Source organism: Oncorhynchus clarkii, chromosome 1 (assembly GCF_045791955.1).
Source record: "Oncorhynchus clarkii lewisi isolate Uvic-CL-2024 chromosome 1, UVic_Ocla_1.0, whole genome shotgun sequence".
Classification (NCBI taxonomy): Eukaryota; Metazoa; Chordata; class Actinopteri; order Salmoniformes; family Salmonidae; genus Oncorhynchus; species Oncorhynchus clarkii.
In genome coordinates, this window is record NC_092147.1 from 27,452,169 (window position 1) to 27,471,712 (window position 19,544).

General features: G+C 41.4%; 1 protein-coding gene across 1 annotated transcript in view; it reads right to left on the reverse strand.

The window, feature by feature from the left end:
- Positions 1-19,544, reverse strand: part of LOC139415960 (N-terminal EF-hand calcium-binding protein 2-like) — a 124,635-nt gene that overhangs the window by 100,596 nt on the left and 4,495 nt on the right. Inside the window, exon 2 of the mRNA XM_071164161.1 lies at positions 16,354-16,378. Coding sequence (XP_071020262.1) covers positions 16,354-16,378 — 25 coding nt within the window. The remainder of the gene's footprint in view (positions 1-16,353; positions 16,379-19,544) is intronic.

Consider the following 19,544-nt stretch of genomic DNA (forward strand, 5'->3'; position numbering starts at 1 on the left):
CTCTTAAGCACTCTCCCCAGCCTGACTGCAGGTTAATTAATAAATGAGCAAGGTTGGGACTGGCTGTTAGAAGAACACATGTTTACAAGTGTTCACAGAGGTAATGCTGCTCATTTAGATCCACCAATCACCATTACAATCACCATTCACCCTAGCCCAATACTGAAACCACTATGTAGGCAGAAGTAGAGAATATTGGATAAACAAACATCCCTAAATGACTGTTGTCTCCTTATCACCGTGAGTTACAATAATTATCTCAAGCTAAATGAGTCAGAAATCTACGGAGCATCACAAACAATAATTAAACCCCCAAAAAGAGGAACAAGACAAGGGCACCAGGCAGCAGGCAGCGTAGAGACAGGAATTTATCCTGCTGAGAGGAGAGGTGTCTGACAGGTATTCACACAGAGATGATGACAAACACATACAAGAGGGAAAGTCACTGAGAGCGAGGGAGAGCGAGAGAGTGTGTGCGTGTGTGTGTGTACACTTTGTGTATATCTTTGTTTATACAGTACACTTTATGGTAACTTTGAGAGAGAAAGACAGAGACAGAGTGAGCGAGAGAGCAGCAGATAGACAGAGAGAGAGAGAGAGAGAGAGAAAGAGGGAGAGGATAATGGATGAGGTAGAAATGCATGGGTACGTGTGTATGCGCACTGTCCTTTCCTGACACTGGTGACAGCCCTGGTTCAGATGATGTTCTAACTCCCAAAGAGGCCCCTGAATAATAGATGATGCTGAACAGAGGACAAGACAGGGAGGAGAGTAGCAGCTCTATCTGTTCACTTCATCAGCTTCCAGCTCACCTGTGCAGCTCCCCAGCCTCTTCTGTCCTGATTCCTGTCCTATCTGTGGCCAGGGAAAGTAAGCGCTGTGATGGGGCAGAAGGGAATCTGATCAGCCTACCCTGCAGTGAGGTGGCAAGTATAAAGGTCACCATGTAGGGACAGTGACCACTGCTAACAGAGATAACCAGGGCATGTACACAGCACAAACTGTTAGCATTCTGTGCAGTTTCCCTTACTGCTGGGATAGAGGACTCACTCTATGGGCACATTTCTATCAGTAGGCTGGAACTAGAACAACTGCCGTTCTCTAAGCAACATGGCAACATGGCAACTGTAAATGACGGTGTTCCTCAAGGTTCCATTATAGGACCACTATTGTTTTCACTATATATTTTACCTCATGGTGAAGTCATTCGGAAACATAATTTTCACTGCTATGCAGATGACACACAGCTGTACATTTCAATGAAACATGGTGAAGCCCCAAAATTGCCCTCCTTGGAAGCCTGTGTTTCAGACATAAGGAAGTGGATGGCTGCAAATGTTCTACTTTTAAACTCGGACAAAACAGAGATTCTTGTTCTGGTCCCAAGAAACAATGAGATCTTCTGTTGAATCTGACAATTAGTCTTGATGGTTGTACAGTCGTCTCAAATAAGACTGTGAAGGACCTCGGCGTTACTCTGGACCCTGATCTCTCTTTTGACAAACATTTTGACATTTTGTCACTTCTAGGTTAGACTACTGCAATGCTACTTTCCGGCTACCCGGATAAAGCACTAAATAAACTTTAGTTAGTGCTAAACATGGCTGCTAGAATCTTGATTAGAACCAAAAGATTTGATCATATTACTCCAGTGCTAGCCTCTCTACACTGGCTTCCTGTTAAGGCAAGGGCTGATTTTACTGCTAACCTACAAAGCATTACATGGGCTTGCTCCTACCTATCTTTCCGATTTGGTCCTGCCGTACATACCTACACGTACGCTATGGTCACAAGACGCAGACCTCCTTACTGTCCCTAGAATTTCTATGCAAACAGCGGGAGGCAGGGCTTTCTCCTATAGAGCTCCATTTTTATGGAATGGTCTGCCTACCCATGAGAGAGACGCAGACTCGGTCTCAACCTTTAAATCTTTATGGAAGACTCATCTCTTCAGTAGGTCCTATGATTGAGTGTAGTCTGGCTCAGGAGTTTAAAGGTGAACGGAAAGGCACTGGAGCAACGAACCACCCTTGCTGTCTCTGCCTGGCCAGTTCCCCTCTCTCCACTGAGATTCTCTGCCTCTAACCCTATTACAGGGGCTGAGTCACTGGCTTACTGGTGCTCTTCCATGCTGTCCCTAAGAGGGGTGCGTCGCTTGAGTGGGTTGAGTCACTGATGTGATCTTTCTGTCCGGGTTGACGCCCCCCCTTTGTTTGTGCCGTGTTGGAGATCTTTGTGGGCTATTCTCGACCTTGTCTCAGGATGGTAAGTTGGTGGTTGAAGATATCCCTCTAGTGGTGTGGGGGCTGTGCTTTGGCAAAGTGGGTGGGGTTATATCTTGCCTGTTTAGCCCTGTCCGGGGGTATCGTTGGATGGGGCCACAGTGTCTCCTGACCCCTCCTGTCTCAGCCTACAGTATTTATGCTGCAGTAGTTGACGTGTCGGGGGGCTAGGGTCAGTCTCTTATATCTGGAGTATTTCTTATCCGGTGTCCTGTGTGAATTTAAGTATGCTCTCTCTAATTCCGTCTCTCTTTCTCTCCTTTTCTCTTTTTCTCTCTTTCTTTCTCTCTTTCTCTCATTCTCTCTTTCTCTCTCGGAGGACCTGAGCCCTAGGACCATGCCTCAGGACTACCTGGCCTGATGACTCCTTGCTGTCCCCAGTCCACCTGGCCGTGCTGCTGTTCCAGTTTCAACTGTTCTGCCTGCAGCTATGGAACCCTGATCTGTTCACCGGACGTGCTACCTGTCCCAGACCTGCTGTTTTCAACTCTCTAGAGATAGCAGGAGCGGTAGAGATACTCTGAATGATCGGCTATGAAAAGCCAACTGACATTTACTCCTGAGGTGCTGACCTGTTGCACCCTCGACAACCACTGTGATTATTATTTGACCATGCAGGTCATTTATGAACATTTGAACATCTTGGCCATGCTCTGTTATAATCTCCACCCGACACAGACAGAAGAGGACTGGCCACCCCTCATAGCCTGGTTCCTCTCTAGGTTTCTTCCTAGGTTCTGGCCTTTCTAGGGAGTTTTTTCTATCCACTGTGTTTCTACACCTGCATTGCTTGCTGTTTGGGGTTTTAGGCTGGGTTTCTGTACAGCACTTTGTGACATCAGTAAGGGCTTTATAAATAAATGTGATTGATTGAACACTCCTGAGAGCTCACCAAAGGCACAGGAGCCAAAATACTGGAATAAAGAGGAGAACAAAAAGAGCATTATAGCAGAGGAAGAAGTGTTGGGTTAGCGGGTCAGATTCATGCTGCACTCTGTGGGGTTGTGAGAGGGACTTTCCCTGCAGTCTGCCCATGGAGAAGAGAAGAGGAAAATAGGGCAAGAAGAAACCTTTGTGAATCCACCCCTCTAGAGTTCTCTCCACTTCCCAAAGAGCAGCACTCACTCTCTCTCTGCTTCTTTCTTCTTTTCTCTCACTCAATTTCTCATTATCTCTCTCTCATTCTCTCTCCCTCTCATTTCCTTCTCTTCCTCTCGCCGTTTCCACCTTCACTCTCTCATGAAAATGTCAGTAGCCTGTCACTTTGAAGCAGAACACTTCCCTCCACTCCGTCAGCAGAGTGATCTGTCTCACTAGATCTGTTCAGACGAGAGGAGACAAAACGCTGAGAGGAAACACACAACTATACTAGCCAATGGCACAAATACTTTTCACCCTAGGATAAAACATACTGTATGATGCAAACATTCCACTCACACTGAAACCTAAGGCAACACTAGGATCAAACCTTTCAGAAAAACAATTACTTCAACACTAAATCTAATGACTCAAAGGCTGAAATTTGCAAACATTTCCTCATTGTGATTCAATAAAAGAACATTTCAGAAAAAATGTCTGAAAACTTTCTGGAAAACGATTATATGATAGGCAGTGGGATACTCTCTGCAAGCCAGTCAAAAAAACAGAATTACAGCTCCACAACGATCTAGGCATGTAAATCACTAATCAGGTACACAGGCTTACACTCTCCCACAAACTATCGGTGCTGTTACAGCTTTTTCCTGTAATGCTGGATGGGAAACACTCACGCACCCCCTGAGCAGTTTCAGGGAATGGAGCATAGAATAGCACTGGCAGCTGTGCTCAGAATTTAAAGTGGGAGAAAGAAGCCAATTACATTTCCATTACCACCCACTGTTTATAATTACTGATACCTCTCTTTCTCTCAGGGAAGCGTTTCGCTTACAGGACTTCCACATTTAAAGGGGCGTGATGCGTCCCACTCTCTGACGGTGGGCCCAGAAGCATTACCCTGCAGGGTCAGAACCTCTAATCAGGGCCTGGTAAGCAGAGCTCGTCTGGAGCCATAAAAGTTCCAGGGCCAAAGGAGCATGTCAGCTCAGCTATAAAACACACACTAATGATTACCGTTCTCACTGCAGCTGCGTTATTAACGCTTGGAGACATGTAGGGGCAATTCCATGGTAACGTAATTATGCATATATTTCACTTTAAAATGTATGCCAAACAAAAAACATTGATTTAAAAGTTTAACAAACCATACAAACCATTACCGGACCTGCTGTTTTCGAATCTCTCTCTACCGCATCTGCTGTCTCGAACTCTGAATGATCGGCTATAAAAAGCCAACTAACATTTATTAGGTGAGGTGCTGACCTGTTGCACCCTCTACAACCACTGTGATTATTATTATTTGACCCTGATGGTCATCTATGAACGTTTGAACATCTTGGCCATGTACTGTTATAATCTCACCCGGCACAGCCAGAAGAGGACTGGCCAAACCTCAGAGCCTGGTTCCTCTCTAGGTTTCTTCCTAGGTTCCGGCCTTTCTAGGGAGATTTTCTTAGCCACCGTGCTTCTACATCTGCATTGCTTGCTGTTTGGGGTTTTAGGCTGGGTTTCTGTACAGCACTTTGTGACATCGGCTGATGTATACATTTGATTGATTGAACTATATGCACAATGACTACTTTGAACAATTTACACAGAGAATTTCACAAAAACACATTTACTGGAAGAACTGTGCAGATGTAAAGTTTGGCAACAGAATTACAGTAAAATCTCCCTACATTTTTTTATGTGATCACGTTTTCCAAAAACTCTACTCCACAGAAAGAATGGGGTGTCAGATATGACATGACACCTTGAGTTTGAAAAATATATTGGTTATTGAACTACTGTAAGTGAAGTGCATAACCCAGTAAAATAATTACGGTAACGGAATTATTTACTGGGTCCCTGATCTGTACTACACAGAAATGCATAATAATGGATATGAAGGTCATTCTCCTCATGCTGATGTATCCTGAATAGGTACACAAAGGTAGAAATACAGTGCCTTCAGAAAGTATTCAGACATTTTCCACATTTGTTATGTTACAGCCTTATTCTAGATTGATAAATAACAAATCCCTCATCAATCTACACACAATAAATCATAATGACAAATCCAAAATTGTTTTTGATTGTTTTGCAAATGTAGAAAAAAAATACAAAATTATAATCACATTTACATAAGTATTCAGACCCTTTGCTCAGTACTTTGTTGAAGCACCTATGGCAGGGATTACAGCCTCACGTCTTCTTGGGTATGATGCTACAAGAAGCATGTATTTGGGGAGTTTCTTCCATTCTTCTCTGCAGATCCTCTCAATCTCTGTCAGGTTGGATGGGGAGTGTCGCTGCACAACTATTTTCAGGTCTCTTTAGAGATGTTCGATCGGGTTCAAATACCGGGCTCTGGCTAGATCCACTCAAGAACACTCCTGAGCTGTCTTGGCTGTGTACTTAGGGTCGTTGTCCTGTTGGAAGGTGAACCTTCACCCCAGTCTGGAGTCCTGAGCACTCTGGAGCAGGTTTTCATCAAGGATCTCTCTGTACTTTGCTCCATTCATCTTTCCCTCATTCCTGACTAGCCTCCCAGTCCCTGACTCTGAAAAACATCCCCAATGTTTTGGTACCCTTCCCCAGATCTGCGCTTCGACACAATCCTGCCTTGGCACTCTAGGGACAATTCCTTTGACCTCATGGCTTGGTTTGTTCACTGTCAAGTGTGGAACCTTATATAGACAGCTGTGTGCCTTTCCAAATAATGTCCAGTCAATTGAATTTACCACAGGTAGACTCCGAGTTGTAGAAAAATCTCCAGAATGATCAATGGAAACAGGATGCAGCTGAGCTCAATTTCGACTCTCATACCAAAGGGTCTGAATACTTATGTAAATAAGGTATTTCAGTATCATTTTAAATACATTTCGAAAAATGTCTAAAAACCTGTTTTCGCCTTCTTATTATGGGCTATTCTGTGTAGACTGATGAGGATTTTTTTTATTTAATCAATTTTAGAATAAGGCTGTAACATAACAAAAAAAGTAATGGGCTTTGAATACTTTCCGAATGCACTGTATGCAACATTATCCTTTGCATATATGGGTATTATTCTATACACTGGCTATTATTCCCAAACAAGACCAAATTTGGTCCGGTCATGGACGTCTATGATTGGGCCAAATCAATGCCGGTAATAAACTGTAGATGTTGAAATCCTGGCTGGTCCGGACTTGCCCAAAAAACGACGTGTGTGGATGTTGAAATCAAGGCCAGGGTGGGCTAACCAAGTTTCAAACATCAACTGTGGCTCGTGGCTACTTTGATTTCCCATTGTAGTCAATTAAATTGCAGTAATTACCTTACATATGTTTCTGTAATTGTTGTTACCAATTTGGTAACAGAATTACAAGTTTTAATCACTTAATTAAGCAATAAGGCAAGAGAGGTTGTGGTATATTGCCAATATACCATGGCTAAGGGCTGTTTTTAAGCACGACGCAACACGGAATGCCTGGATACAGACTTAGCCGTGCTATATTGGCCATTTTGGGTTGCAGGTATCCTAGTGGTTAGAGCATTGGGCCAGTAACTGAACGGTTGCTGGATTGAATCCCTTAGCTGACAAGGTAAAAATCTGTCGTTCTGCCCCTGAACAAGGAGGTTAACCCACTCTTCTCCGGAAGGCCGTCACTGTAAATAAGAATTTGTTCTTAACTGATTGCCTAGTTAAATGAAGATAAAAAAATATATACAAAAATACAGTATACCACAAAACACCATAGTGCTTTATTGCTATTATAAACTGGTTACCAACATCATTGTCATACCTGTGGTATACGGTCTGATATACCACAGCTTTCAGCTGATCAGCATTCAGGGCTCGAACTACGCAGCTTATAATAATTAATAAACAGAAATGTATATCAGTAAAAACACTATAACTAATTGGTAGGTCTAGCTTCCCTTGTTACTTCTATGAACGTTCATTATTCTCCCTCTTCATGGGGGAGAGAAATTAGAACATATCTTAAATGACAGGTAACATAATTACAAGGCACAAGGCAATGTTTCTTAAAACTTCTTAAGGATTGGCGTTCCGTCAACGGGACAGTTGTAAATCATGTAGCGAGTTATGTCAAGATTGCAGATTTGAGAGAAACAACAAATGTTGGTCTTATATTGGCTGAAAGCTTAAATTCTTGTTAATATAACTGCACTGTCCAATTAACAGTAACTATTACTGCTCCTAACCACAAAACACTTTTTTCTTCGCGATAGGTTTGATAAATTCACCTCTGAAGGTGAAATGTGAACTTATATTCTGATATCTTGCTCTGATTTATCATCCAAAGGGTCCCAGAGATAACATGAAGTGTTAGTTTTGTTAGATAAAATCCTTTTAAATATATTCTAAAAAGATCCATATAGCATGCACGATCGACTTTGTATTTCCACTCGTTCAATTTGCAAAGAAAGGAATCTGTGAAAATCTCACCCTAAACGTTGGATCAATGAGTCAAATCACTTTCGTATCTATTCCTCAGAGTTCCGAGAAGGTAACAAGACTTCACTATTTAATTAGGGGTGTAGTATATCCTATATGACACCATATTTGGTCAGAGAGCGACGCCTTCAAGGCACGTCGATGACGCGAGCGGCCATCACTTGAACAACTGTATCTTTGTCAAATGTATGTCGTAAAATGTAGCAACTAACCTTGTACGACAGCATGCCTTTTCATTTTGGACAAAAATTATAAGGATATTCAGAGTTATGAAGTTATGAAAACTGGTTGTTTTGCAAATGTTGAACTTATAATATGGCTAGTAATACTTGGAAAGCTAAAAGTCCGAGTATACAGATTTGACGATAGTCTTGCAGAAAAATGGAATATGAATGCGAATCTCTCCTCCATGATTTACCCAAATGTACCTGGGGACTTCACACTAAAAGTCTTGTTGTTCATTCATTTTTCAAGTTATCCATCTGAAACTTTGCACATACACTGCTGCCATCTTATGTATACTATCAGAGTTACAACCAGAGTGAAGGCTATAACTATGACCCTTCTCTTTGCATTTCAAAGATGGTGATAGAAAAAGACCGGTTGGTTTATTCTTTGTATTTTCTTCTACCAGATCTATTGTGGTATATTCTCCTACATTCAATTCACATTTCCACAAACCTCAAAGTGTTTCCTTTCAAATAGTACCAAGAATGTGTATATCTTTTCTTCAGGACCCGAGCTACAGGCAGTTAGATTTGGGTATGTCATTTAGGCAAAAACATTTTTTAAATGGGGCTATCCCTAAGTTTAACTTACAGAAGGTAAATATGTGTTGATATTAGTTGTCAGGGGTCTTTGCTTCAACATTATTGTGTTTTGATGTATTTTTAATACCTTTTTCTGGAAGATGTTTTCTAAGACTCCTTTTCCATCTGTTTGATCAGAAATCAAAGCCATTACTTGTCACATTTTTAAGATGTTTGTTATTATAATTCTTTATCTATGCCTTCATTTCCCCAAAATATAGACTCTTAGCTATCATTTGACACCCAATTTGATATGCTCCGATGAACTTCACATGTTGGTGCTCATGGAAATGATCATAGGCTTCATTAGCAGGTGCCCTTTTGGAGGTGGGCAGGAAGGGAGAGGCAATACAACCTCTGACCCTTGTCAATCCATACATGGATTCTATTGAGGAGAGCTAAGGATTCTCTCTCTCCCCCTCTCTTTCCCTAATATACAGTACCCTCCCATATGTAACAGATTACAAAACAAACTGTAATCCATTATGTTACCAGCTAAAATATTGTAATAAGATTACAGATACTTTGAAAAACTAGATGATTACTTTTAAATTCAGAAAGGATGTTTGCTGTTTTCTCAATGACATTCAAATTTGCAAAAAATGACCATAGGTCAGAGACCCCTATGATGACACACTAAATGTGTTTGATGGATTGTGGTAAAAGAGCAGGAATAGGCCTTTGTAGGCTACAGCCCAGGCTGTCTTCCAATAGTGCGACTGCTGTCGGCATCCAAATATTATCCAACTTAAATAAACGCTTGGAGGTAAGGACAACAGCAGTGGTGTAGCATATGGGCGATACAGATATAACTTATTATTGATATCTAGGACACATAGCACATTGATGTGACTCACACTTCTGCTTTCTCATTCTGCTATTTTGCTATATTGTGGTTGTTGTGGATGGCTGTTCACAAATGTAGTCCTATACTGTAGGTCAGTGCCGGTCAGTGCCATTTAAGTTTAGGAAGGACACTTTTTCTTAATGAACATGGCCTTATTTCTATTACAGCATATTGGATGACTGTCATTCATAATCCATTCAACTAGGTCAAATGTAACATGCTACAAACTAGCCTTCAAATTAAAGTTTATAACATAGGTGCACAGGTCGAGGGACAAATTGGTGTATTCAAGGTGACAGACAATGACACATTCAATACCGCCTAGGGTGTGATCATTAGTCCAAACAGTTGCAAACAAGAGTTTCTATTGGACAAATGTAGGTAGGTTAATCCCTGTTTGGTTAGGTAGGTTAATCCCTGTTTGGTTACGTTTATAACAAACGTTTTCAACAGATTCTGCAGAATGTATACACCCATAATCACCGAACACAGTTCACTTTAATAGCAGCCACATACAAACAGCATCATCACTTTGCTCGTTGTATAATTCCTTCTCCGCTCACATTTTCCCTTCACTTGTGGACTTCAGTGCACAACACAACAGACGCCTGTGGCCAGGCGAAAAAAACTTTCCAAGCCAAACATTCATACCATAACCGCTAACCGCTACACACAGCCTATAACGTTTTCACCATATTAGCTAACGTCATAGTCAACATAGTCAACAGCTAGTAGAACTAACACGTTAGTAAACCCGCTACAATCAGGGTACAGTGTACAGTCAGCAAGCAGTTTAGCAGTTACACCGGTGGGCCCCGGTGGCAATAGATTACTAAAACCTAAAGCTTACCTTGATTTGAAAGCGTTCCAGTGTTGGATAGGCTTAGCCAGCTAGCTAACATAAATGGCATTCCTCTCTGTTTGAGCTGGGTTTTGGAGTAGGCTAAATTAGCTAGCTGCAATAGCTACTAGCTAAGTAAGTGAAAGTGAAAAAAATGCAACAAAATAGAGCTAACTCTTTCTCTTTCTGCTGCTTCCCCTTAATTGTTGAATAAATTAATTTGTTAAAAACAGTTAAACTATTGTCATTCTCTCTCTGAGTCAACTACTCACCACATTTTTTTTTCACCTTTATTTAACCAGGTAGGCTAGTTGAGAACAAGTTCTCATTTGCAACTGCGACCTGGCCAAGATAAAGCATAGCAGTGTGAACAGACAACACAGAGTTACACATGGAGTAAACAATTAACAAGTCAATAACACAGTAGAAAAAAAAGAGAGTCTATATACATTGTGTGCAAAAGGCATGAGGAGGTAGGCGAATAATTACAATTTTGCAGATTAACACTAGAGTGATAAATGATCAGATGGTCATGTACAGGTAGAGATATTGGTGTGCAAAAGAGCAGAAAAGTAAATAAATAAAAACAGTATGGGGATGAGGTAGGTAAAATTGGGTGGGCTATTTACCGATAGACTATGTACAGCTGCAGCGATCGGTTAGCTGCTCAGATAGCAGATGTTTGAAGTTGGTGAGGGAGATAAAAGTCTCCAACTTCAGCGATTTTTGCAATTCGTTCCAGTCACAGGCAGCAGAGAACTGGAACGAAAGGCGGCCAAATGAGGTGTTGGCTTTAGGGATGATCAGTGAGATACACCTGCTGGAGCGCGTGCTACGGGTGGGTGTTGCCATCGTGACCAGTGAACTGAGATAAGGCGGAGCTTTACCTAGCATGGACTTGTAGATGACCTGGAGCCAGTGGGTCTGGCGACGAATATGTAGCGAGGGCCAGCCGACTAGAGCATACAGGTCGCAGTGGTGGGTGGTATAAGGTGCTTTAGCAACAAAACGGATGGCACTGTGATAAACTGCATCCAGTTTGCTGAGTAGAGTATTGGAAGCTATTTTGTAGATGACATCGCCAAAGTCGAGGATCGGTAGGATAGTCAGTTTTACTAGGGTAAGTTTGGCGGTGTGAGTGAAGGAGGCTTTGTTGCGGAATAGAAAGCCGATTCTAGATTTGATTTTAGATTGGAGATGTTTGATATGAGTCTGGAAGGAGAGTTTATACAGTCTAGCCAGACATCTAGGTACTTATAGATGTCCACATATTCTAGGTCGGAACCATCCAGGGTGGTGTTGCTAGTCGGGCGTGCGGGTGCAGGCAGCGAACGGTTGAAAAGCATGCATTTGGTTTTACTAGCGTTTAAGAGCAGTTGGTGGCCACGGTAGGAGTGTTGTATGCACTGCACTGCAGTGCTAGATAGCCGCTGATTATGCTTTCAGTACTAGATTCATTCTATGATCCTTTGATTGGGTGGACAGCATGTCAGTTCATGCTGCAAGAGCTCTGAAAGGTTGGAGGACATCCTCCGTAAGTCGTCGTAATTACTGTGTAAGTCTTTGGAAGGGGATGAGAACCATGAGCCTCCTAAGTTTTGTACTAAAGCCAATGTACTCATAGGTACCCAAAATAGCTGTCCTCTGGCGACACCTTGGTGCTTCCCCAGAGAGTGCTGTTGAGGCTACTGTAGACCTTAATTGCAAAACAGTGAGTTTTAATCAGTGATTTGGTGAATATATATTTAGTATAGTTGTATCTAAAAATAATAACTGTCTTAAATTCACTGAGTAGGATGGTCCTCCCCTTCCTCTGAGGAGGAGCCTCCACTGCTATATGTGTATTTTAACCCTATAATGGTTGAATTGAAGAAGTTTAAGCTGCCCATCAATCAATGTTTTTGCCACGAGGGATGTATTCATTACAGAAATCGTTTACCATTTAAGAACCAAACGGAAGCAAACAGCGCAAAACGGAAGTTTCTATTGGACCAATTCAGGTAGATCCCTCCCCGTTTCGTTCAGTTCACTTCCGCTTAAGAAACGTTTTGCAAAATAATCGGCATAATGAATAGGCTACGCCACAGTGGACAGCCAGTGAAAAATGCGCTCTTGCAACAGCTGTATAGAGTGGATCCCAGCCTGTGGAATACAAGTTTGAGGGAGTTACTTCTTTCTAAATCTAATTCGTGCTGATAAAAAAAACTAGAATAATCCATAGGCCTAACGGACATATGCTGAAACACACGCACTTTTTATAGACTTAAACAGCTGCAAATTATCAAGAGTCACCAACAAAAATGTAAACAATAGGCCTATAGCAAATTGAGCATATGCAGCATACATTTCGGTAGTGCTGAAAGCATGAAATTCCCAGAGCAGCATTTCTTCAACTTGAAGCAGTCCTCCATGACAACAAAATCATAAACAACAGAGTAGGCTAATTAGGTCTTAGTTTTTGGGTTATGCTCAGGTAATACAATTTGGCAAATCTATATTTCCAAGTCCTATTCTTGAATATCAAGGGGTATTAATTGAATCGGAATGACTGGAAATCTGACGGACTGTTGTTTTTAATGTAAAGATATAGCCTAATCATATTATTATCTGTAGTAGAAAGTAATGGGTTAGAAGACACCTAAACTTAGCAAAAAAATAAATGTCCTTTTTTCAGGACCCTGTCTTTCAAAGATCATTTGTAAAAATCCAAATAACTTCACAGATCTTCATTGTAAAACATTGTTCCCCATGCTTACAGAGGGTAGGGTAGGCAATTAAGGTCACATTTAAAACTTAGGACACTTAAGACGCCTTTCTACTGACTCTGAAAAACACCAAAAGAAAGATGCCCAGTGTCCTTGCTCATCTGCGTGAACGTGCCTTAGGCATGCTGCAAGGAGGCATGAGGACTGCAGATTTGGCCAGGGCAATACATTTCAATGTCTGTACTGTGAGACACCTAAGACAGCGTTACAGGGAGACAGGACGGACAGCTGATCGTCCTCGCAGTGGCAGACCACGAGTAACAACACCTGCACAGGATCGGTACATCCGAACATCACACCTGCGGGACAGGTACAGGATGGCAACAACAACTGCCCGAGTTACAACAGGAACGCACAATCCCTCCATCAGTGCTCAGACTGTCTGCAATAGGCTGAGAGAGGCTGGACTGAGGGCTTGTAGGCATGTTGTAAGGCAGGTCGTCACCAGACATCACCGGCAACAACGTCGCCTATGGGGACAAACCCACCGTAGCTGGACCAGACAGGACTGGCAAAAATTGCTCTTCACTGACGAATCGCGGGTGATGGTCAGATTCGCGTTCATCGCCGAAGGAATGACCGTTACACCGAGGCCTGTACTTTGGATCAATTTGGAAGTGGAGGGAAGTGGAGGGTCCGTCATGGTCTGGCGTGGTGTGTCACAGCATCATTGGACTGAGCTTGTTGTCATTGCAGGCAATCTCAACGCTGTGCGTTACAGGGAACACATCCTCCTCCCTCATGTGCTAGCCTTCCTACAGGCTCATCCTGACATGACCCTCCAGCATGACAATGCCACCAGCCATTACTGCTCGTTCTGTTCGTGATTTCCTGCAAGACAGGAATGTCAGTGTTCTGCATTGGCCAGCGAAGAGCCCGGATCTCAATCCCATTGAGCACGTCTGGGACCTGTTGGATTGGAGGGTGAGGGCTAGGGCCATTCCCTTCAGAAATGTCCGGAAACTTGCAGGTGCCTTGGTGGAAGAGTGGGGTAACATCTCACAGCAAGAACTGGCAAATCTGGTGCAGTCCATGAGGAGGAGATACACTGCAGTACTTAATGCAGCTGGTGGCCACACCAGATACTGACAGTTACTTTGGATTTGACCCCCCCTTTGTTCAGGGACACATTATTCCATTTATGTTAGTCACATGTCTGTAGAACTTGTTCAATTTATGTCTCAGTTGTTGAATCTTGTTATGTTCATAAAAATATTTACACATGTTAAGTTTGCTGGAAATAAACGCAGTTGACAGTGAGAGGACGTTTCTTTTTTTGTTGAGTTTATATAACCAAACCCATAAAGTAAAATGCAACATATATTTATTGCCAGCTATGTATAAACTGTAACATTGATTTATCCTGCAATATGTCGTTCAATTGGTCATATTCATTTTTGTCTTGTATTGCTTCTTCATAAGCAAGATGATATTTATTTGGGTGAGTGATGTCTTCGCTAGCTGCAAAGTAAAAATTGATTATATTGTAAAAATGTATGAATGTTCTTTTAGAATTTTTGTCTTAATGGAAATATTCACCAATTTTGAATGTTATATTGTGTTAGTGCATCTCTGAGAGATGTTCTATTGATTCCCAGGGTAATTTCATGTTTTCATGTCTTCATGTGTATCTGTTCAAGCAGGCAGAAATCCGTCCAGTATGATATGGCACCGTGATAAAGTCTCTCTCACTACACAGAAAGTTAATATGAATTTGACTTTTAGATCTCAAAAACGTCTATCATACATGTCTGATTTCAATACTGGCCGATGTCATAACGTAGGAGGTTGTCTTCTCTCGAATGAGCCATTGACCATATTTTTTGCGATATTCCAACCTCGAGAAATGTGTAGTTTAACAGAAAATCCACCACATTTCTCCTATTTGTCTGCCTCTTCAGTCCAAGGTGCATTGTATGGTGCCGTTGCAGGGCCATTGTGAATGTCAGACTACACTCTGTGAGGCACATCGATCTGCAGGTTGAACATGTTAAGATTGTAGACTCCAAAATTGATAATGCAGTTTGTTTAGGCGATTTTACAGCTACTGTAGCTACTTCACATGCTGATATTGCATTGCATTATGGGTTGAGCTGGAACAGATTTCCACCAAGATTTTTACATGTTGCTACCAACTTTATTATAACGACAAAATGTAAAATTTGTTCACAAGAAAGATTGTTCTCACATATTAGTGTTAGCAGTGTGTAGCAGATTACATTTAGAAAGTAATCTCTCTCTCTATGTGTGTGTTTAGCATCTCTCTCTCGTTAAAACAGCCACAGAGCATTTCCCAGGAGAGGAGGGTAAAAATAGCACAAACTGAGCTTGTTCCATACATCAAATAACAAGGATTCTCTTTAACTATGTGCTTTTGGCAGCTGTGGTCCTTTTCACAGTGATTAGCTGTTTTTCCCTTTGAAAAATAAATAGTTAGATTTCACCATTGCGCAGCTTACTCATGAACCCACAGGAAAAAGCCCATATTCCTCTGGGTAAAACAAAACCAAGGACAAATCACTGGTTTTAGAACAGCAAATTATTTGGTAAATGTAAAGGGAACTTGCATTTACAGGATTGTTGGGTGACCTTGCAAAAGGGTTACACACTCTTAAATTGCAAGAGATACAATTAACTTTGGTGTATTGACCATGTAGTGTATCTACTGTGTTAGTAACAAACATACACACAGAATAGTTAACTATTTTTAATATTTAAATATGAAAGAATTTAACAACTCATTGATTGAGAGAATGAGGGAAAATTGCAATAGTTATCTGTCCCAAAACACAGTCACTCATCCTGCTTGCTAACTGTATGCTCACACATACACACACACACACACACACACACACACACACACACACACACACACACACACACACACACACACACACACACACACACACACACACACACACACACACACACACACACACACACACACACACATACACATACATACACACACACACACACGCACATCAGAGAATACAAGAAGATGGCCATCTGGCTGATACGAAAACTGAGCTTTTTAAGTTGTCTCCTTGTTCGTTTTCTTCTGTCTTGTCAAAGGCTCCAAGAGACGACAGCAGAACAAACAAGTGACAGAGGGAATGAGGGAAGCGCTGGCACCAAACAAAACGCTGTACTAGCCTGGAAATGAACCAACACCCAAATAACCCACAACACTGGACAGAGTGGCTACCTTACTGAGAGGGCACAGACAACATGATAACAGATCAGTTTAACAAACAAAAACACACTTACCATCCTTATCAGCTCTCCGGAAAATCTGTTAAGACAAAATAGGAGCTCTGCATTAGCGAAGGGACTAGTCACGTGAAAAGTGTCAAGCCATAAAACATGATAAAACATGGCAAAAAAGGTCAATGATACCATAACGCCTAAAAAGATACTAGCTACAGACACGGAGACAGTAAATAAGCCTGCCTGAACGGCTAGTTAAGAGTAAGTGAAAACCCAGTGTAGTCTTGTTTAAAAAGCCTGACCACATTGTGCACTCATGTGTGTAATAGCACAGTTAAGGCTGCAGGGTAGAGTAAGAAAAAGCATTTGTTTGTCACTGGAAAAGCAGTATTCACACCAGTTTAAAACACTAATACATTTTCTGTAACCATTGTTATATCTGGTGGGGGAAACATATTCATGTGTTGTTTCTTTCTATGCGTTTGAAAGCGGTGAGTGCATTTCATCCATGCAATGATCAATGGAAAGGAATAAAATACTGTGTATACTGTAGGTGTTTGTCCTTCGTGTGTTTGTTGATACTATCTATTTGCTTCACCAGATTGATAAGCACTTGAGTAGTTTTAATAAAACAAATCAGGGGTAAATAATTGACCATGAAAATGGACATGTGACTTAGAGAACACTCCATACATTACTACGGCTTTATTATGTGACTGCAGATGTTTGAAGCCTTTATAACGAGTCTGTGCCATGTTTATCTTTGGCATCTGAGGGTGAAGTAAGCTGAGCAAAACGTCTTGGGAACCATTTCAGATCAATACCACAATCTTCCACTCCACCCGAAAAGCACTGCTAGAGCACTATTGTAATCATTTAGAAGTGATGGTGTTTGCTGAGCTTAATCGTTTATATCTTCTGCTATCGGAGAATTTCTTTGCGATACAAAGATAAGGGAAAGGAGATCATTTTGAGATCAAACACAAGAGGTGGATGAAATAGTCAGGTTTGAGAGAGAGAGAGAGAGAGAGAGAGAGAGAGAGAGAGAGAGAGAGAGAGAGAGAGAGAGAGAGAGAGAGAGAGAGAGGGAGAGGGAGACAGAGAGAGAAAGAGATAAATAAGAGAAAGAGATAAATAAGGATTGGGGAAATTAGATGGGGAGAGAGAAAGAATTGCAGGTTGACATTTATTGGGATGAGTCTTGTCCTGGAGGCAGAACTGAGAGATTACCGCTAGATGGGCCAGCTGCTAAGTCAAAATTGGCTTCATTTTAGATTAGGGTTAGGCATTAGGGTTAGCAGTGTGGTTAATGTTAGGGTTAAGGTTAGGTTTAAAATCAGATTTTATGACTTTGTGGCTGTGCCAGTTAGTGACCACTCTGCAGAGCTGCCTCAAGAACAAGATTCATGATGTAAAACACTAATGTACAAAAGAAATACAGGTACCTACTCTCCAGAAAGACTCATCCTCACTGACACGATTAGAAAAGGTGCATTAAAATATTACATATCATGCAAAATGTAAAGCACAATTAAAGCAACAGAAGTGGGGAATAGTATGACCAAGGTGACAGACGTTTGTGTATAGAATTGGCCAATTTGGTGTTGAGGGGCTTGTCTGATCATCCATTTGTCAGGCCTACCAGCAAAGTGTCACATAATGTAGGTGACCCAATTTCACTTCGTTTCAGATATAAAAAAAAACATATTTGACAAAAAAAAGGGGACAAACACCAAATGCACACACTGTTTCTCTAAAATATATAGAATGAAAACGACATCAAAGAGTATCACTTACTAAGACAAGTATAAAACAACTAGAGCAGCTCAGTTCCCAGGGGCCAGGGTGTGGTTTGCTACTGTTATCCAGCGGTTGGAACTGGTTCAGGGAACAGAACTGAAAACCGTAAAATATTTTTTACAGAGGAACAGAACCGAGAATGAAAGTGATCAATACTGTTCAAGAACAGAACGGTTATTATGCAGCCTACTTAGCCTACTCAATCACTTTTTATAGCTACTGTTACTACAGGCCCTCTGGGCCATATACAGCATTCCTCAGCATTCCTCACTGAGTTCCCTGAATTCCTATCGGACCTTGTAGTCATGGAAGATAATATTCAAATTTTTTGGTGCCTTCAATATTCACATGGAAAAGTGCACAGAACCAATCCAAAAGGCTTTCAGAGCCACCATCGACTCAGTGGGTTTTGTCCAACTTGTCTCCGAACCTACGCATTGCCACAGTCATACCCTGGAATAAATATTATGGACCTAAATGTTTTTCCTCATATTCCTGGACTATCAGAACACCATCTTATTACGTTTGCAATCGTAATAAATAATCTGCTCAGACCCCAACCAAGGATTATAAAAAGCTGCACTTTAAATTCTCGGAAAACCCAAAGATTCCTAGATGCCCTTCCAGACTTCTCCCACCTACCCAAGGACGTTGAAGTTAAAAAATCAGTTAACCTCCTAACCAAGGATCTAAATTTAACCTTGTGTAATATCCTCTAAAAACAAAAAACATTTGTCACAAGAAATTAGGTCCCTGGTATACAGAAAATACCCGAGCCCTAAAGCAAGCTCCCAGAAAATTGGAACGGAAATGACGCTGAATAAAAACAATCCAAAATGTATTTTTGATACAGTCACAAAGCTAACTAAAAAGCAGCATTCCCCAAGTCCAAGAGAAGATGGCCTTCACTTTTACAGTGATGTATTCATTAACTTCTTCGACGGAAAGATCATGATCATTAGAAAGCAAATTGCGGATTCCTCTTTGAATCTGCGTATTTCTCCAAAACGCAGTTGTCTTGAGTTTACACAGAACTGCCAGGACCTAAGATAAATGGAGACACTCAAGTTTTTTAAATCCTGTATCTCATGACACATTCACAAACCTTCCAGTTGCCTACTGGACCCGATTCCAACTAAACCACTGAAAGAGTCACTTCCTGTTCTTGACCCTCCTATGTTGAACATAATAAACGCCTCCCTATCCTCCGGATGTGTACCAAACTCACTAAAAGTGGCAGTAATAAAGCCTCTCCAGAAAAAGCTAAACCATGACCTGGAAAATTAAAAGGTAATAATGAGAGAGAGAGGAAAAGAATGAAAGACATGACAAACAATAAGCATGAAAATTTGTGAGAAAGAGCGAGGCACAGAATGGTGGGAACAGGGCGAGAGAGAGAGAGAGAGGCAGCGTTCTCCCTGACTTTTTTCCTCATTAAGAATGGATGGATC